General features: G+C 35.6%; 1 protein-coding gene across 1 annotated transcript in view; it reads left to right on the top strand.

The window, feature by feature from the left end:
- Positions 1–471: 471 nt before the first annotated feature.
- The window catches only part of arhgef3 (Rho guanine nucleotide exchange factor (GEF) 3), a 175,578-nt gene continuing 153,625 nt past the window's right edge, over positions 472–22,424 (top strand). Inside the window, exon 1 of the mRNA XM_056447652.1 lies at positions 472–650. Within this exon, the coding sequence (XP_056303627.1) occupies positions 577–650 (74 nt within the window). The 5' untranslated portion in view covers positions 472–576. The remainder of the gene's footprint in view (positions 651–22,424) is intronic.

Raw genomic sequence — 22,424 nt, forward strand, 5'->3', positions numbered from 1 at the left:
CAGATGGGGAAAATCGGAAATACAGTGACAAACTGAACACGTGATCTTCATTATCTCGCTTTGACTCATCAATAATTTTCATGTTTTTTGGCAAATACTTTTACAATCGCTGATAAAAGTACGCAAGGGGGCGTGCTAACATTCATAACATTACTGCATCTTGTGGAAATAATGCATTCATTAAAAAGTCCGATATACCTTTAACGTTAAATAATACCAGCAACATATAACGTCATCCTGTGAGATTGAAAGCCATCGTAAGCATTTGTATTGGCATTTTCATGCATGCAGTAGGTTATAACTTAAAAAGAGAGCTGGTTATTGAGCCGTGATTTTCCATGTGAGCTGCTGTGGGTTTCAGTGGGACAGGAGTGCACTCACTCACTGCCGCCCCGGGTAATCTGTCATCGGCAAACCTCTCCCATCCGACCGAGAGGAGGAGTATGCCGTGTCACAACACTGCGAACGAGTCATAGGAGACCGCTACTTAAATTTTTTCAGCCTGTTTAAACCCATTCTTTTAAATGATTTCATGCGAAATTTATATATGAAACTGGATATTTGTCGAACTAATCGATGACCAATGGTGAGATTTCTGCTGTCTGGATATCAACAGTTTCAATGAGTGTTGGAGGAGATGAAGCATCAGGGTGAGTACTGTTTATTTTGATATAAAGCGAATATACAGTAGTCAACATTTGAAGTGGATCAAAAAGTTTTTAAAAATTGTCTTAAGACACGAATGGGTGTTGAATTGTTCTCTCCACTTTATTTTGGGACACTTCAAATGATGGCTATTTAAGCATGTGCCAATTAAAGTATCATAACAAATGTCAACATTCGTTAGTGGGCAATATGGAGACACACAAAATCTTCTAGTTTCCACCAATTTGAAGAGCTGGTCAGTATTTACCCAGTTAACAAAAGAAGGTCTTAAATTGCCTTTAATTCAACATTTGGTTATGGTCTCTGAACGTCTTTTAAAATGTCTTAAACCATTACATAAATTCAAATGTTTTTTCTTTGAAAATCTAATTAAAACCATTACAAACCATCAGATTTTAACCTCAAAATCTGTATGGTTTAATGGTTTCTATATTGTGTTTTGGAACAAATTCTTTTGGGATCGATTGTTTTTTAACATGTCACCAATTAGAAGAAAAAATAAATTACTATTTGAGACTCAGAGGGCCATTTTAGTTTCCATTAAAACCAGTACTTCACAGAAAAAAATGATTCATTGGATTTACTCAATTTTTTAAGTTAATTAAAATTTTTATTTTAAGTGGTTGTAAACACTTTATATCGGCTGAATTTAAACAAAAAACTACATTTAATAATCTTCAACTTAATTTTTTTGTTTCAATTCAGCTTATAGAAATAGTTTGCGACAATTTTTTTCAGTGTATTTAAATGATAACCATTAAAAACATTACAAATTCCATGATGGTTTGTATAAATGTTTTTTTTTCTTGATTATTGTCAATGTTAGCGAAAACAAGAAACATTGTATTGTATGATTTGTTTATTAATTCGTCACCTTGGAATTATAAGGTTCTATTTACGTTCTGAATGATTTTAAGATATTGAGCTTCAAAGTTTTTGCATTAGATATAGCAAACAGTATGTGTGTAACATTTGTTTTTAAATAAAAAGTCTTAAAATGTAAACAACTTATTTGAAAAAAATCCCATAACTTAAATAAGTTGTCATTTAATAAGAATGTCAATAATTCAATTTTGACAAAAATGTCAGATAGAACCGTATAATTATAAGGTGACGAATTATGGTAACATTATTTTAAATGTGCTTACAATAGTCTAAATAATACTTGTAGTAAAATGCAGATATGTTAGAACAACTTGTAAATAAAATATGAAAAACACCAAAACTTTGAGAGCAATATTACAGACCACACCATTAGATCTTAATATGGATTATGCACATACTTGACACATTTTCATATATGAGTCCAAAATCATAAATCTCCTAAACTTGGAAGTACTGAAACTTTCTCAGGACCTGTTAAACCCAGCAATGTGGAAAACTAACTCAAACACTGTACTGCAGTTCAGTTGATTTGAGGATTTTCTTTCTTAGCTTTAGCTCTCATGCACGTCTGTGCACGTAACATTAAGCGCGACACTGATTCTCTTATGTTTTGAAGAGTATAAGACAAAAATCTGAAGCTGTTCCCCCAGAGCTCTGCTTATCGAGTGCTTTAGGTCTGATCTGTTAGCTTCTGGTTTCTGACATTGTTTTCAGTGTATAGTAGTAGTTGGTTTGAGTTGTGTATGATTAGACATGTGCGAGTCTGTCATGACAGCTGTGGCCACGGGTAGGCCTATACTTTTATTCTCTGTATATTTAGATACTGCAACAGATGTCTCAGTGACCTGGTGGGGTTCAGAAGTCGCATGTCTATACAGATATGAACTTGTAACCCAGAATATCAAATGAACAATCAGTCGACACATCACTCACCTGTCCAGGGTTTCGGCAGGTGTTGCATTAGACCTCTTGAGGCTAGGTTTCTTTCGGTGTCAGATTTTCATGTTGCAATTATGGTATTATTGCCATATTGAGCCAAGCTGGAAAAAGCTTGCACGGTGGCGCAGTGGGTAGCCTCACAGCAAGAAGGTCGCTGGCTCAAGTCCCAGCTGGGTCAGTTTGCATGTTCTCCACGTGTTTGCGTGGGTTTCCTCCGGGTGCTCTGGTTTCCCCCACAAGTCCAAAAAAACTTAATAAAAACGAAACGGATGAGTTATAAAAAAAGTTCACACCCCTCACAGTTGTCATGAAAGGTAATATTAGCTATATATGCCAAAAACATTTATTGTACCAGGCTGTAAACATGTATTTGTCAGCTGTAAAATTGGCCAATTTACCATTACAGTCAGTGAACATTTGGATTTCCTGGAGCCAGCCCTAAGGTGAGTCGTTAAATTGCAGATTTAGTTACTACAGTATTGGCTTCCTGAGGGAGAGCAGGAGGTTGCCGCTTGGATATAACTCAGTTTTTGACCACACTTTGTTATTATTGTTCATTTATTAATTTGCTGGAAATTAGAACTGAATTTAGAAATCGTTTCGAAACAAATCTTTGCTCTTAACAAACGAAATTAAATATGTAGGCTAATGGATGTTCAAGAAAGTAAAGGAGTAAAGAGTGAAAGTAAAGAGAAAGTAAAGAGGCTGAATGGAGGAGGCTCGTTCTTTATCCTCGCGCTGCAGTTGGTCTGTTTAACTGTTTTCTCGCTAGTGAAGCATTCAGTTTTTCTACTTACAAAGTAATAAATAAAATTAAATAGTAATTATTGACTATATTTTGAAGTGTTCAGTAATGAAGTTTGCACTGCCCACTCGCGTTTTTTTGTTTGTTTTTTTACTTTTTTGGTGCTTTAATCTCATCAACAATATTGTTCAGAAGGTCATGATTCGCACTCATTAAATAATGACTTTGTATTGCTTTTATTTTACATTCTAGGGATACAAAACACAGACGTTTTGGCACAATGCCTTCCTCAGTGTGCCTAAATTGGACTATATTTTGAAGTGCCCACGATATCAGAATTGTGCATGTTCATTATCACGATATATATTGAATATCGTATTGTGTCTACTTGAGGCCAGATATCAGTCGGCTTCATCTGTCTCCACTGCTTTGGAGCAGAAAATATCCACCATGAACAGGTTTTCTGGCTCCACAAGCCATTCAGAGATGACACCCGGATGGGTGAGGAGTGCAGTGAAGCGTGCAGAACCGTAATCCTCACGCTAATGCTTGCTGAATGCTTCCAGTATAACCTTCTGGACAGCCATGATCCTCACGGCCCTCTTCCTTGGTGGGATTAGGGAAGTTTTCTTTGGTCTTTTCATGCCAAGTTCATGGCAAACCATAGTAGAAAAGGTTCAACAAATCCATGTGATTCCCATCAGCCCATGTTGAACGTTCCTCTCTGTTCAACAGCACACCTGCTCTATATTTACTTCTCTCGTAGAGCGTGCTTTTATGGCTCCTGTTTAAGGATGGTCTTTTGCACTCTTTGCTTCAAGTTAAAAGGAAGATTAAAATACCTGAGCATCAGTGAGATGTTTGATCACGAATTAGGAATGATAAGAGTATATACTATATTAAAAAAAGTCCTTTACTTGTGGTCTATACATAAACTGTTATTTGATTGAATTACCGAACGTGTACTATATGGTGATATACAGTTAGATCCATAAATATTTGGACATTGACACAATATTGACATTTTTTAGACATTGACACAAAAACATTTTTGGCTCTATACACCAACACAATAGATTTGTAATGAAATAAAATGAAATGAAATGAAATGAACAAGATCTGCTTTAACTGCAGACTGTCAGCTCTAATTTGAGGGTATTTACATTCAAATCAGGTAAACGGTGTAGGAATTACAACAGTTTGCATATGTGCCTCCCACTTGTTAAGGGTCCAAAAGTAATTGGACAATTGGCTTCTAAGCTTTTCCATGGCCAGCTGTTTGTTATTCCCTCATTATCCTAATTACAATGAGAAGATAAAAGGTCCAGAGTTCATTTCAAGTGTACTATTTGCATTTGGAATCTGTTAGTCAACTTTTAAGATGAGATCCAAAGAGCTGTCACTATCAGTGAAGCAAGCCACCATTAGGCTGAAAAAACAAAACAAACCCATCAGAGACATAGCAAAAACATTAGGCATGACCAAAACAACTGTTTGGAACATTGCTAAAAAGAAAGCACACACACCAGTGAGCTCAGCAACACCAAAAGACCCGGAAGACCACGGAAACAACTGTGGTGGACAACCGAAGAATTCTTTTCACTGGTCTTTCCCTTCACAACAGTTGGCCAGATCAACAACACTCTTCAAGAGGTAGGTGTATGTGTGTCAAGGTCAACAATCAAGAGAAGATAACACCAGAGTTCTAAAAAAAAGTCTTCACAGTGCTGGAACAACATCCTATGGACAGATGAGACCAAGATCAACTTGTACCAGAGTGATGGGAAGAGAAGAGTATGAAGAAGGAAAGGAACTGCTCATGATCCTAAGCAGTGAAGCATGGTGGTAAGTAGTGACATGGCATGGGCATGTATGGCTGCCAATGGAACTGGTTCTCTTGTATTTATTGATGATGTGACTGCTGACAAAAGCAGCAGGATGAATTCTGAAGTTTTTCAGGTAATATTTTCTGCTCATATTAAGCCAAATTGCTGATTGAGCATTAATTTCACTTGCTGAAGACAAAACTGAAGGGAAAATGCCCCAAGAACAAACAGGAACTGAAGACAGTTGCTGTAGAGGCCTGGCAGAGCATCGCCAGGAATGAAACCCAGTGTCTGGTGATGTCTGTGCGTTCCAGACTTCAGGTTGTAATTCACTGCAAAGGATTTGCAACCAAGTATTAAAAAGTGAAAGTTTGATTAATGATTATCATTCTGTCCAATTACTTTTGGACCCTTAACAAGTGGGAGGCACATTTGCAAACTGTTGTAATTCCTACACCGTTCACCTGATTTCGATGTAAATACCCTCAAATTAAAGCTGACAGTCTGCAGTTTGTTTCATTTAAATCCATTGTGTTGGTGTAGAGTCAAAAAATTAAAAAATTGTGTAGATGTCCAAATATTTATGGACCTGACTGTATATCGGTATCAGGATATGTGATGACTTTTATCATGATATAAGATTTTTGTCATATCTCCCAGCCCTATCTGATGCAGAAGAAAAGACAAAGTTGAAGAAGTCATTTTTACAGGGTTTTTGTTGTTGTTGTTCTTTGAGGTTCATATGATAACAGTTAAACCACTGAAGTCAAGGTTTTTGGTCTTTTCTGGATCACCTTTTCTAGACTTTGTTCTGAAATTCATCGCAACAGGAAAATTTGATAGCGGCAGAAGCCTGTTTGTGTTGCTGTCAGTCACTGCACCAGTGTAAAACATACTGGAGATTCCTGGGACAGTCTGACCCAAATAAGTCTTTTCGCTGAAGAATGTGATCCAAAAAAGGTAAAATCCACGTTTGTCAATTTTGATCTGTCCAATGGAGAGAAACAAAATTACAATAAATCACTTTACGCACGGATGGTTTTTAAACTTAATGATTGTCAAAGAGCTTTTTATCAAACAGAAACAGGCAAATTGTTATTGTCATGCTTAGTTTGGAAATTGTTAGTCTTAACATTATCAGCGTTGCGTGGGAATTCAGTGTGTATCAGTGTTACATTTAAATCTCATTTTCTGTAGTGTACTATCATAACAAAATACAAATCACAGTTCCTAAAACTCTAGTCTCTGTTACAGTCCACTTAACCAACGTTTTGCCCCTAAGGTTAATAAATTGAAAATCATCACTTAGGGGTGGCATAGTGGCTCAGTGGTTAGCACTGTCACCTCACAGCAAGGTCGCTGGTTTGAGTCCCGGCTGGGTTAGTTGGCATTTCTGTGTGGAGTTTGCATGTTCTCCTCGTGTTGGTGTGGGTTTCCTCCGGGTGCTCTGGTTTCCCCCACAGTCCAAAAACATGTGCTGTAGGGGAATTGAATAAGCTAAATTGGTCGTAGTGTGTGAGAGTGTACGGGTGTGTCCCAGTACTGGGTTGCAGCTGGAAGGGCATCTGCTGCGTAAAATATATGCTGGCGACCCCAGATGAATGAAGGGACTAAACCGAAGGAAAATGAATCATTACGTAGTCACTCTTGTGTCCTCCTGAACTTATAAGGCCCAATCCCAATTCTACCCCTTAGCCCTTCCCCTTATCTCTTTATCTTAAAGGCGTAGGCTAAGGGAAAGGGGTAGATAGCCCTTTAAACTGAGATTTTTCTGGACCACACTCGAAACTAAGGGGTAAGAAAATTTCCCAGAATACACCAGCCAAAATGGCAGGATAACGGTTGTTGCTAGAAGGAATATGGCTGCGGCCGGAAGTTATTTCTATTTATTAAATTTCTTGTATTTTATTACCCATTAATGTCTAACCCTAAACCCAACCATTACAGTAATGTAAAAACAGTTGTTGTACCGAGTATTATTTATGCAATCTATTAAATTACCCAATAAATAAAATTTTTTAATGCCTACCCCCACCCCAACCCTAAACCCAACCGTTACAGTACTGTAAAAATATTAATTATTGTTATACAGTGTCATAAAAGATGCTGCTATAATTGATGTACATATTGCACTTCCGGTCGGCTGCGTATCCGATCTAGACTTTACCCATGATAGCAGCACCCTATGTAAGGAAGTAAGGAGATCCACAAATTAGTATTTTTTGTCATTATTATGAATCTTTACAACAAACAAGCACATGTTTTAATATATTCATAACCGCATTCATGTTTTACCGTCATGCATCTATAATCCATAGTAATAATTTCTGTACAGCAGTCCAACAACATTCTGACACTCAATGACACTCGAATCCCCTGTCAGTAATGTCTAGTGGCTGGGAATGACCTTTTTACAGTGTCTGCTATAATGTTAATGTTGTTTTGGTGTGTTTACATAGATGAATATGGCCACTGTGTAAATACAAAGTACAGTTACGATCTTATTGCCACATTAAATCATTATAATAACATAATATATGCCTTCAGTGATTTCCTGAAGATAAATACCAAAAAAATAAAGCAACTGCAATAACTACAGAGGTTGTGATCGTCTGATCTTATATGAAGCATGAGATCGCGATGACATATGATGACGTGTGAAGGTGATGTAGTGCTGTCACATTTCTTAGGGGTAAATTTTTAAGCCCTTCCCCTCCACACTCGGTTTTAAGGCCCAAGGGGAAGGGAGGGGTAGGGGTACAAAAATAGAATTGGAAGGGTAACGTTTAACATGAGGGTAACGTGAGTAGGTAACGTTTTTACCATTTAACAGTAACATTCTTCAAAATATCTTCTTTCGTGTTTAGCAGAAGAAACTCTTAAAGGTTTGAAACAAGTAAAGGGTGAGTAAATGATGACAGAATTAAATTTTTTTGGTGAACTATCCCTTTAAGCTTCTGTTTGATTTCTGTTCAGAAAGATCTACAAAAGTCAGTTTTGTTTCTAAGTGCACAGCTATCTGAAAGCCCTTTAAGTGAAAGGCCATGTGAAAGTGAGCATTCTCACACTGGGTTTGTGTGGGCTTTTTTGTTTTCTCATTTGGAGAAGATAAATACTTCTGTTGGATTCAGAGAGGAAGTAACAGTTTGCACAGAATCGTCAGACAGAAACTCCCCTTTACCCTGCGCAGGGAGTAGGAGGTCAGGTGCTGTCTGTGCATGCTTACTCACGGCCCAGACGGTCACCATAGAAACACAGTCTAATAGTAAACACACATAGCCTTCATCACTAAGCCTGAAATGATATCAGAATGTTCCTTTACTGAGCAGATATGGTAAAGCTTCACACAGACAGACGCAACAATGAACAATACAGGCTTCAGTCTAGGGCTGCACCATATTGAAAACAATAGACATTGCAATATTTGGTTTTTCTGCAATATTGATGGGCGACACAGTTCCACAGTGCTGTCGCCTCACAGCAAGAAGGTTGCTGGTTTGAGTCCCGACTGGGTCAGTTGATATTTCTGTGTGGAGTTTGTATGCTCTCCCCGTGTTGGTGTAGGTTTCCTCCAGGTGCTCTGGTTTCCCCCACAGTCCAAACATGTGCGCTATAGGTGAATTGAATAAACTAAATTGGCAGTAGTCTAGTAGTATTTCCCAGTACTGAGTTGCAGCTGTATAAAACATATACTGGATAAGTTAATGGTTCATTCCGCTGTGATGTCCCCTGATGAATAAAGGGGCTAAGCCAAAGGAAAATGAATGAATGCAATATTGATTGCGATCTGAATACAGTTTGGCTAGATGGCTTGAGGAGGTCTATTTGAAAAGAATTAATTAATGTTGGCTGATTGAGATGATTTTGTAGAGCGAATCTGCATGATATTTAATAAATCACAAGCATTGATAAATCAGGGTCTCTGCATTAAGTCAAATTTAAGACTTTTTAAGACCATGAAGAATAAAATTTCAGACTTAATTACGGCTAAACGCTAAGCAATTTTTTTTAATGACCCAGCAGAAAAAAAGTACTTGCCCCATCAAAAACTAATTCTAATTATTTATTTTTTAGCCACATATTTTAAATAATGTCAAAACAAGCAGACCTTAGTTGTAAACATAAATTTGCTTTAAAAACTATGGACAAAAGACTGTTATAATATTAGTTTTTTGATTTTATTGAGATGTATTGTTTGTGATTGGGTGCTTGTTGGATCGATTGTGTAGTTTTACATAAAGAAAGGAAAATTAAGACCCGTTTAAAATAATTTAAGAGCTACAAGAAAATATTTCAGTAAATTTAAGACTTTTTAAGGCCTAAAATTTTGTTTTTGAAATTTAAAGGTGCAGTAGGTGATCTGCCAGAATGCTAGCATTAGCATAATAGCTTAGAAATTTTACGACCCTCACCTGTTGTCCAAAGCCATGCCTCCTTAAGTCATAAACATGCGAATGCGCACTGATTAGATATAAGATCATGTCATTCACCAGTTAGAAAACTCTACGGAGACATGCATTTTATCAAGCGTAGTTGACAGCTCAGCGGGTGCAGGAATTGTATTTCCCCAAAACTGTCACAGGCTGTCACTGTTCAAAAATGAACAAAATGTTTGAATATAAATCAAACTTCACCTCAGTAAAGCTGATTTTACTTATGTTTTGTTATCAAACTAATTAAAAATTAGATCAGAAAAAAGGAGTGGTTAAACAGAAATATCCTGTTATCTTTTTACATTACACTTATGTTTACATTACCAAGACAGCCAGTGACTTTTAATTTTCAATTGTGCTCGCTTATCCACATACATCGCTTGTTTTCAGCTCCTTTATTTACTTGAACAACTAAACAAATGCTCAGGTCTATTTAATCAACTATATTATCAATGCTGTAAAAGGTACTATCTGAACTTGAAAATAGCCAATCTGTTGCTGGATGTTTTCAGTGGCTGAACAACACTTCCGTGCATAAAAACCCATTAAACAAGCAATCTACATAAGCTTTGTGTGGCTAAAATTAAAATGAAAATTCAAATGCTTAAAACGATCAAATAATAAATTGAACTTTCAAAACAACTACCCAAATGATAAATCAAACGCTTAAACCTTCAAATAATGAATCAAAGTGCATTCTCAAATGAGAAATCAAATGTATTTGATATTTAATTTTCATGAACAACTCATGATGAACTGATTACTAGGACTACAGACGCCTCATTCACACAGACTCTTTGCTGAGTCTTGTTTTTCCCTGTGAAGCATTACAAAGTGGTTTTCCCTGTTTGTCCTGCCATGTTTTGATTCATGTCTTGATTACCTTTATTGCTGTTTTAGCTTCTGTTTCTAATTCTGTGTTTAATAAATGTTTTGTTAACATTTGTCTCTGTTTTAGTTTTTTTTTTCAATTGAACTATTTTACAGTAGGTCAGTGCAACTAATGTTTTCAAAAGTTGAGTACAAGAAAAAAACAAACGGAAATAAGGATTTATTTGTTCACTCAACTTTAGGCATTCCAGTTCTATTGACAAAAAATGTTCAGTTGGCACAACTTAAAACATTTTTTCTGTCATAATTACCAGCGATCTAATCTAATCCATGCAGATCGCTGGTATACATGCAGATCGCTGGAGAACTACACACACACCACACAAAAGAACTACATATCCAGTCATGCACTGCTCACATGCATCTGTTCTGGATTCCATTGATTACACACACAGACACAGCTGGAGGATCATTATGAGCTAATTACATGGACTAAATATGCAGCACACACGCACACCTCTGGGCTGAGTCTAGTTTATCTGTCAAGTTAACATTACGATGTGTTTTACCTTGTATTGTCTTTTTGTAGCTTGTCTCGCTTGTCTGTGGTTGTTCGACCACTCGCCTATTTATTGACTGTTTTACACTGTTTGGAGTCATCTTGTGAATGAATAATATGTAGGTCAGTATATGCTTCATTCAACCAGTTTTGTTTCTGTGAGCTTTGCATTTGTGACTGTTTGGCGCCATCTTGTGTCTGAATAATGTGCAAGTTAATATATAATCCCAATTGTATCTGTCTGCGGACTGCAAGACGGGGGCGTATGATGAAAGGCCGTAACTGATGCAACGAGATGTTGTTGGCAAGATGGCGGAAATACTTACCAGAGAACATTTTCACCAAATGTTTTCGTGAGTTTTCTTCAAACGTGTCCACAACCAAGTCATTTGATAAATCATTATATTCATCCATTTAGCAACTTATGCAACTCCACTTACTGACTTCTTCATCTGTTTTGTCATGACAGTTAGCCTACTCTGCGTCGCCCCCTGTGGTTGCAAATAACAGTACAATGGCGAGCGTGTCAAGTATGAAGCCTTCACAACTTGCAGCTGTACTTTAATAACTCTGATGGTTGGGTTAAGGGTTGGGATAGGTGTAGACGTTAATAACTCTGATGGTTGGGTTTAGGTTTAGGGAAGGTGTAGACGTTAATAACTGTGATGGTTGGGTTTAGGTTTGGGGAAGGTTTAGACGTTAATAATTGTGATGGTTGGGTTTGGGGTTGGGGTAGGTGTACACTTTAATAACTGATGTACAGCGCCATCTAGCCAACAACATAGTTTTAACATGGCTTCATAACTTCAAGTTGCGCCTTTAACATACTTCAATTTATGCCCCTAAGGCACCTTCATGTTACGCCCCTGTCTTGCAGTCCGCAGACAGACCCTACTCTATAATCCAGCAGTTTTTTTGGTTTCCGTCAGCTTTGCATCTTTAACTGTTTGGAACCATCTTGTGATTGAATAATGTGCAGGTTAGTGTATACTCCATCAGCTGTTTTCATTTCTGTCAGCTTTGTGTTTTTAACTGTTTGGAACCATCTTGTGTCTGAATAATGCGCAGGTTAGTGTATACACTCCATCAGCTGTTTTCATTTCTGTCAGCTTTGTGTTTTTAACTGTTTGGTGCCAACTTGTGTCTGAATAATGCGCAGGTTAGTGTATAATCCAGCAGCAGCTTTGTGTTTAATTAAAGTGTTAATAAACAATACATTATACACTGATTGCAGTTTGCAATGACTAAACTTCATGTTATAGTTTCAAAGAAACCTTAGTAGTAAATTAACACAGATTAGGTTCAAAATATCGGTAAAAATAATGGCTGACTTATAATAGTCAAATAAGTGAAGTCAAATAATGTCAAGTAAGGGATTGATATCATTGATAAGAGACATATTGCCTTATAAACACTTACTGTAAGTAATAATTATGTTATTAACCTGTATTAATGCATCATTGATGACTTTAATTAAAATAAAAACAGGATGCAATGTTCCACAGTAAATGTTAAGAAATCATGTATCATGAGTATTCGCTGTGAAGGGAACAAATCTGTGTAATGCTTTACCTGCTAGCCTAAAATGAGAAAATAATATACATGTTTTAATAAGAGTACAAAACTATAAATAAAACTGCAGTGTTTATATAAATATTAATAGGTGTCTATTATTAGTTTATTGTTTCATCATGTAAGGCCTTTGCCTTATAGATTTTGTATGTAAAGAATTTCTGATGTGAATCAATGCTGTGCATATGTTTTGATTTATTATTATTAGTTTTTTTTATGTATTGCAATTTTAATATTTGTTATGTCAAGCCCTCTTGGACAGTTTGCTTGGAAATGAGCAAGTCTGATATAACAATTAGACATCAGAAAACAAAAAAAACATATTTATTGTAAAGTGTGGTTCTATATATTCATTTGAGTATTAAAACTATAGGTACTGAACTATATGTACAATAATAGTTTTAAGTATCTAAAATGTCAGTTAATTATGTAATCAATTCTTATGAATGTTCTTATGAATCACAACCAATTAATTAATACTTATAAATCAGTGTTTAATGTGTTATGAATTCAATTCAAAATGCATAACTAATGAGTATGATTAACACTATTATAAATGTAATAACTATAACTTTCATTATAATACATAATAGATTTTGTTGTGTCTTTATAGATATATTTATAGAATTGTTATAATTGATATTAAACAGACTCATATAATTCATTATGAGCATAGGCTTCATAGAAAGTGCTTGCAAATGCATTTGGCTGATCACAGCTGAATCATCAATTCTGACGTTTTTGTGCCACAAAACTATGTGTGGATCATTATTTATAAGTGGACTCTTCCACATTTGTCATGAAAACGCTAGAGCTGAGTTGTCCTTCTGGTCTGATTTCTCGTTTTGCACCTGTTGTGCAGACTGATCATGCAGACTCAACTCTCGGCTCAGCTGTGAGGATAAAAACAAATGTCATAAACTGACAGGTGGATTTTTGCCTACATTGCTTTGTTGTAAATGTTACTGGGTTTGCCAACTTCAGCACAGGAAAATTAGGGACACTCTTCAGTTTCTGTTTGTGGTAAAAATAAAAATAAAAAATGTAGGTGGTTTCATGATCTGCCTTTTTAGACTGGCGTAAAGCATGGCAGATAAACAGTAAAATACATTTTAAAGCCAACTGTACTGTCAAAAAATGGCAGCAGGGCTTCCAGAGATATTCCGTTTAAATACAGAAAATAACCATTTCACAAAATGACAAGCAAAAACTGTAAAAATACAGAACATACTTTACAGTCAAAATTAATTAAATTACAGTTGATAATTTGCATTTAAACTGTCAAAAAAACGGGAAAAAAAATGTCAGAATAAAAAATGTAGATAATCTGTCAAAAAACAGTAATTTCTTGCTCCATAATTGCAAGTTATTACTGCCATTTGACTAATTATTACTGTAAATATATAATTTATTATTGTAATTATACAAATTAATTTATGTGATTATAATGATTATTACTGTAATTATACATATTAATTAATGTAATTATGCACAACATTTCTAAATATTCCATAAAATGTTCCACTTTTACATAAATTTAAAACAGAAAAAAAAGCTTTAATGATTAAAAAAAGCTGAAGTACAAATACTTGCTGTTGTCATAAAACACTGTAAATATAACTATAAAATATATTAACAAATATTTTTAGAATTTGTAGGTTAAACTCCAAAACAATTTACTTGAAAAAATATAAAACTGTTATATGTCTATTTTTTTATTATTATTATTTTATTTTATTTATTTTTTTTACAAAAAACACATTTACAACATATAACAACAAAAACAAGGTTAGTGTCATGTGAGAATGCCTGGACAACAAAGTTGAGGATCGAATAGCAGTTTATTAAGAGATCTTCTTGGAATTAAATCTTGCAATTAAAGTTTGAAACAGGAACAAACAGGTGCATACAATTATTCCCAAGCCTAAAGGCGGAAGACAAAGTAACAAAGCAAAGCACAGCAAGGAAAACCGTGTCGCATTGCTCACTAAACAGTTTAACAAGACTCAGCAATGATGTGTCTGTGTGTGCTTTTATAGTTTATAGTGAGTTATAGTGAGTTTATAGTGTTTGAAATCAGTCCATAACGATCTTCTGGCTGTGTGTGTAATTATTAACCTCACTTTAATCTTAATATGATTACTATCTAAAAACAAGTACTAAAAACAATTAGAATTTTTGTGTCCCTATTTTTACAGGAATGATCTGTAAATATTAACATAAAATTGTTGTGCGTGTTACTCTGAAAATACAGAAAGTTTCCTTTAAAAAAAAACTGAAAAATAACATAATACCAAAATACAAGCAATAACTGTAAATTTTGTGTTAGAATTTTTTATTACAGAACATATCTGTAAAAAAACAGGTATTTCCCCGTATAAAGACAAAACTGGAAAATTCTGTAAAGATACAGACAATTACCTGTAAAATAACGTTTATTTTTTACAGTGCATTTTGACAATTAATGTTAACCTTTTAATTTTAGTTAATGATTATTAGATGCAGAATTAATATATAAAAAAATTTAAATCACTTATTAGTAACTAATAACCTTAGTAATAGTATTAGTTATTAGTTACTAATATAGTCATGATAACTATCTTAACTTTTCTGAGTTTGATTGTGAGGCAGTAATGTGCAGCTTTTGTAAAGCCGCTTTGAAACAATAATCATTGTGAAAAACACTATTATACAAATAGACTTGAACTGAATTGAATTGAACTAAGCTTGCGAATTCACAGTACATGACATTTCTTTTTAGCTCAACACATTGTGGTCAGGTATAAGAAGAGAACTCAGGCAAAGGGATCTGATTTGCAAAGGTTTCACTATAACCTTTTAACAGTTTGCATAACCACCTGATTGATCTTTTGTCCATAGGTTATCAAAAAAATAAAATAGCTTGGAGTGGTGTCAGGAACACAGTTTAATTGAAGAAATAGGCAGAATTTTATTTCATACTCTGAAAAAAAATAAGTTTTGAACCAACTTACCAATTACTGTATTTTGTATTTTGTACAGCATTTTTTTTTCTTTAAAGTATAATTTAACTTTGGTTAAAATTGTAAATTGAATTTAACCTAAATCAAAAATATTTATAGTGGTCAAGAAAAAAATGACATTCACACAAAGTAAAAAATATTGTTTATTATAGAGACACTAAAAAGTAGAAGGTAGAATCTTTTTAAACCTTAAAGTATAATCTTGCTTTGGACCAACCTAAAAAATTATTGTCATTTATTACAGTTAAGTTTAGATAATGTTTTAGACGGGAATATGTTTTTGCTGTGCTTACTAACTCATACGTGTGGTCTATCAATAGCGGTTGGTATTTTTAAACAAATGTAGAACAACTTAAATAATTTCATTTTAAACATGACCTGCGCATTACTTTTAACGTTATAGGTAATGTTATATATATATTACAGTATAGTCTTGTTTACTGTGGTGATATATTACCTTGATTTACTTTGATGTGTTACCTTGATGGTAGCTAGCACTGTGGCCTCAGCAAAAATGTCGCTGGTTCGAGCCTCGGCAGGGTCAGTTGGCATTTCTGTGTACAGAGTACCCGCGGGATCTTAAATGCATTGAAAAAGTCTTAAATTTGATAATTTCAAATTAAGGCCTTAATAGCCTTGAATTTGGTATACAAAGTCTTAGATTTCGTTACAAAGGTCTTATTTTATTTATTTATTTTTAGCTTTTAATAAAATTAAAATTCATACCATAACAAAATTAACAGCGCGAGTATTTACAACGCTCCAACTACTTAAAAACGCAGAAACTGTGCTCAATTTCACTGCATTTGTTTTCTGCACAGTCTTTCACTGACACTTACAGCAGAAGCTCCTATTTCACTGCGGTTGATAGAATGAAAGTGAACTCTATTTCTCTCGGGAGCCGCGGGACCCAACCAGATTTCTTGCAACATGGGAATAAATTTCCAAATAAAGGGAGGAAGCGGTCGGTAATGAGCAAGCGCGTGTGCGTGTTTATGCTTGCTTGGTGCTTTGGTCTGTGTGTGTGTTTATACAGACAGCTTGTTACAGGTGTATGTGTTTATAGCCTACAGACAGCCCCCCAAATATAAAACTGTGTATGCACCGTGATGCACCGAGATATCAAATTGAACCGAATCGATGGCATGATAATCGTAACCGAACCGAACTGTGAGACCAGAGTAGGTTCACACCTCTAATTTCTCCATTAGAAGCATTGCCACCACAGCCAAGGAAAATTCTATCTTACTGTGGCTCAACACCAACTTTACGGCAAATGCGTTGAGAAAAAGCCACTAGCAGAAATTGACAGGACTTGAGAGTCTGGGCGAAAAAATTGCAGCCAAGGCAGCAGAGCTGCGATGGCTAAAGTGTTCAACACCAAGTTCAAATTTATTTGTTTAATAAAAATCAAATGTGTGTTACGCTGTTGCGTATGTATTAAATATAACTGATAATTTAAATAAAATGTTTTATTAAATTCAAGTAGTCACTTGTACATAATTATTTTCTAGGGTTCAAAATTTATACAGATTTTACATTTTTCCCTCATACTTCTGTCAGAATGTGTACGAAGTTGGCTTAGAATTACATGTGAAAAAAAAGCTCTTAAAAAGCCTTGAATTTCATTTGGAGGATCCCGGGGGTACCCTGTGTGTAGAGATTGGATGTTCTTCCTGTGTTGGTGTGGGTTTCCTCTGGATGCTCCAGTTTCCCCCACAGTCCAAACACATGCGCTATAGGGGAGTTGATGAACTGAACTGGCCATAGTGCATGAGTGCGTGTGTGAATTAGTGTGTATGGGTGTTTCCCAGTACTGGGTTATGGCTGGAAGGGCATCTGCTGCGTAAAAGATATGCTGGAATAGTTTGCAGTTCATTCCGCTGTGGCGATCCCTGATAAATAAGGGACATACCCGAAGCAAATGAATGAATGTAATGAAAGAATAATATCTTGATTGTTGTCCTACATGGGACAAGTGGTCTCCTAATGAAAATGCTACCACAAACTGCAGCTTATATTGAACCCAGTGCTCTAAAAGAGGGATTTGAAGAAAGGTTTGAAGGATGCTTGATGCCTTAAAGGGTGAGGCTCAGTTGTTCATAATGTCATAGCTACTGTGGTCTTGGTTTACCTGCATGTTACTCAGTGCAATGTGTGTGAGGGAGAGAATTCAAGTGCTTATACTTTTAAATAGAAGATTTATACTGCAGTACCAAGTGAAAACAAATTTTTTCACACTCTGGCATATACACACATACACACACGCACGTACGCACGCACGCACGCACACACACACACACACACACACACACTCACACACGCACACACACACACACTTGTACAGCTATCTTCATGGGCTCTCCCCATAGCTGTAATGATGTTTCAACTGTACAGACAGTACAGACAGTCCTCTTCTCCCAACCCTACCCCTTACAGGAAACAATCTGTGTTTATAATTTTTCACAATACTTAATTCTGTGTCATTTATGAGCTGATTTCCTCATGGGGACCAAGAATTAATTTGGTATTGATATATTTGTTGAGACATTTGGTCCCCACACTGTTAGGAATATAAGGTACAAATGCACACAAACAAGCATAATACTCTCACATGCCCACACACACAGTTACGCTGGTTTTATGGGAACTTCCCATAGACGTAATGACTTTTATACTGTACAAACTGTTTTCTAAACACAACCCTCATAGAACTTTTTCTGCAGATGTACACATGCAACGTCATTCATTCTGTATGATTTATAAAAAAAAAAATTCATGAACCACAAACAAATGTCCAGTTAAAGAGCCCCTATTTTGCATTTATAAAAGGTCATATTTTAGTTTTGGGGGTCTCCAACAACAGTCTGATATGCATGCAAAGTCAAAAAAACTTTCATTGTCTTTTAATATGCATTTATTCATTTAACATGCATTTATTTTTACCTAATTATCCCAACAACTCCCATATGATTCGTTCGGCGATCCATTTGTTCCCAAACCCCTCCTATCATGAGGCTAATCTGCGCTGATTGGTCTGATGATCCAGTCTGCTCTGATTGCCCACCATGGCTAATCAACATTGTTAAAGTAGTCAGAGTGTAGAGTGTATGTGTGGCCCAATGCAGGAGTGCATCAAAGCAATGCAGTTAAAACACCAGCACATTGCTCTATTCTTAACCATCAGTAAAAAAAGTGACACACATTTAGTATTAATCCACAAAGTATTTTGAAACTTGATCGCCGCACGTGTGTAGGAACAGCTGACGGTGGCCATAAGAGCGACAAATGGCAGAGGATCACAAGCTCACAAACACATTTGAATTCGTAAACCCATTTTCAACGTGGCTTTAGTTGCAATATCCGAATATAAAGAGTTAACCAGATATAGTACAAGCTACAGGGAGCAATTACAAGTAACAAAACACAATTAAATACATATTTTGCTAGGTAGAGAAAACAAGGAGGCAACCATTTTAATCGCACCTACTTACACTTGTGCAGGGCTGCCAACTGTCACACATTCAGCCCCCCACCACCCACTCTTCACTTACTCCCTGCTTATGATCACCTTATGTAGCATCCCGTCACTAGCGTTTGAAGGGAAAGGCGCGTTCTCGTTTTACCCGATCCAGCGCTTCATATTTGGTATTGTTTTGTATTGTTTGTATTGTATTTTGGTATTGTTACAAACAGGCAAAAGATCTGGACGAACGTTGAATCATTTAAACAACTCAAATCGAGTAAAATCTTTTATTAAAAAAATCATATTTTTTAACAAGGTGCGCTTTCAGATTTAAACATCAGCTGGATGTTTTCATTCACTTAGAGCTGTGTTACACACTGCATGGAAGGTCATTAATTTAAAAAACCCATAACAGGGGCTCTTTAAGGGGAAAACCAGGTGTGCACACAAACACACAAGCATGTGGACCTTCATGTTTTAGGGGGACTTCCCACATAGGTAATGATGTTTCTACTGTGTAGACTGTATACTTGAGGAGGTCCCCACATTGTTTTGAATATACAGACCACACACACAGATTTTTTTGTAAATTATGGTGACATTTCATAGGCCTAAAGGTTTGTACAATCTGTATTTTCTAATGCCCTACATCAAACTCCACCCAAATTTTATGAATTTTGCTGATCAACTTTGATGGTTACTAAATCATTATCCTGAGTAATGCAAACATTTCCTTGTTAGAACAAGTTATACACAAATGTTCACACATGCTGCTTGTTTACTGTCATGCTTCATTTTTCAGTGTATATAGGGTTGGATTAAGAACAAATTGCTATAGCTATAGCAAACCCAAGGGCCCCATTTTTTTTTGTTGGCTCACGAAAGTAATTTTAAAAATGTTAATATTATTATTAATTTGCTATATAATATTATTATCATAGACTGTAAAGATATGGGCGTAGTATCCGTCCATATCCGTGACGTCACCCATAGTTTTCTGAAGAGCGCAAATGAAGCTACAAGTAGGAGCGGCTAACCGTCGCCATTGTGTACTTCGCGTGTCATCACACTGACCGAGAGGGGCCAAACAAGGACAAAGAGGCGGATTGTGAGCGGAGCTACAGACGCCTGCTAGTATTTTGCTTAGATGGGCTTTTCTTTGAGAGAAACGCTTAATACTTCATTACCTGCGACTCGTTTGTGTTCTGACCACATGTACTTGGTTGTACACTATATAAATTAGTCTTTTAAATAACACTGTTGTAGTACATTCAGCCATTAAGCATTGTTCTTATTATACTTTTCTGCATTAGGAAAATGCGAATTACTTCAAAAAACTTCAAAACAAAATGTAATGTGAGTAAATGCAATTTATGAAATCCAGGCATAAAACTGTATGACAACGTTTCAGATGACTGTTCTAGAGCCTACAGCTAATCAATCTGTCAGATTCTGGAGTGCATTCAAGTTTTAAATAAAAGTATAAATTATAAATTATCTTAAATAAAACAAATACATTTATAGGTTCATGATTTCACTCACCTGGGAAATGGAGGCCACTTGAATGGTTTGTGAGCACAATTAAGTCCACAGCATGCCATATCATCTGATAATTGTATGAAATTATTCCAAAAGCCACATAAAACAAAACAAAAATAAGATGTATATGCCAAGCTCAGTGGCTAATCAGCTGGATTCAGCTGAGGTGACTCGACGACAACCAGCAAGACCTAGCTGTTACTTAAGTGGCCACGCCCTTAATTATGCAGACTTAAGATAACTTAATATAAACGAAATTGATGAGTTATAAAAAAAATTCACCCCCTCACAGTTGTCATGAAATGTAATATTAGGTATATACACCAAAATCATTTTGTGTATCAGGCTGTAAACATCTTTATTCATGCTGTAATGTTGGCCATTTTAACATTGAGGTCAAAAGAAATGTGCTCTATTTTGGAGCCAGGCCTTACGGAATTTCTATGAATTGCCTTTTCAATTACTTCGGTATTAGCTTCACGAAAAAGAGCGGGATGTTGTAGATTGATTGTTATATAATTTTCCACAAATTGATTTATACTGCAATTGATAATTATAAATGTTTTCTATTTCACTAAAGCAGGCGTAAAGCATACAAAATTAATCACATAACATGAACTTTAAATTTTAAACAGGCTGCCAAAATCTGCAAAAACAAAATACTTCCTAAATGAGTGCTTTACAATAAATACTTTAAATAGGGTTTAAAATGTTTACTTTAAACTTTAGTTGAGCAGAAATGCCTAAAATATCTTTAAAATCCTTGATTCTAATTTCTCAAAATGTTTGTGTGTGTGTGTGTGTGTGCGTGTGTGTGCGTGTGTGTGTGTGTGCGTGTGTGTGTGTGTGTGTGTGTGTGTGTGTGTGTGCGTGTGCGTGTGTGTGTGTATGTGTGCGTGTGCGTGTGTGTGTGTGTGTGTGTGTGTGTGTGTGTGTGTGTGTGTGTGCAATTTGCAAAGCCATTGGCCTACAGAAAAAAAGCACATAAAATTGTGCACTTTTAGTTGTCATCTGAACCAAATCTATAGTTTATTTCAGATAATAACAGAGTACACTGTTACTGATAGTACTGAAATAAATTAAAATAAAACCTGAGAACTGAACTGAGGATTTTGAGAAAGTACGCACTTGTGCAGGTCCTTATGTGGTGTTTTTTTGTACAAAATGTTTTATGGAATATTAAGAAAATGTGAGAAATGTACCGAAGCGACTGAGAAAAACTGCAAATGCACACCGCTTGCTGAGCAAATACATTAAAACATTGTTTCATTGTGTGACCTGTCATCATATTCGAAAACAACTAACCCATTTACATTTGCTCTAAACATGAATGTGAGTGAACTGTAGCTGCTGGCCTTATTGGTTACATAATGATTTAAATGATTCAAACACATATAAATATAGAAATGAGGATTTTTTTTCTGGATTTTTTTTTTGTGTGAAGAGTCTTACTGGCATCATGTGATTGTTATGAGTATAGATTGCATAATGTGCATGAGTTTGTTTCTAATATGCATGAGTTAAGTTTGTAATATTGTTGGTTCACAAACAGCTCATAGGACTGTGATTTTAAAAGCTTTTTAAATTAAAGTAAATTTATATGTTAATATTGAAATGTAAAATTTTAATTCAAAGGCATTACTGATATTAAATGGCAATTCGAAAGTATTTGAATTTATAATAAAAAGAGAAGTCGACAGAGCTTGTGGACACTGTTGACATAGGGCTTCCTTTTGGCACAGAACAGTTTTCACTGGCATTTGTGGATGTAACTGCATACTGTGGTACTTGACAAAGGTTTGCTAAAGTAGTCCAGAGCCCATGTGGTGATATTGCTTATAGATTAATGAAAAGTAAATAGAGATTTTGGAGCACAATACGCTGTCTTTTTTCCATTGACACCCATGCTTATTTCAGCAAGACAATGCAAAACACATTCTGTACACATTACAAAGTCCTGG

This window comes from Danio aesculapii, chromosome 22 (assembly GCF_903798145.1).
Source record: "Danio aesculapii chromosome 22, fDanAes4.1, whole genome shotgun sequence".
In the NCBI taxonomy this organism is placed as follows: domain Eukaryota; kingdom Metazoa; phylum Chordata; class Actinopteri; order Cypriniformes; family Danionidae; genus Danio; species Danio aesculapii.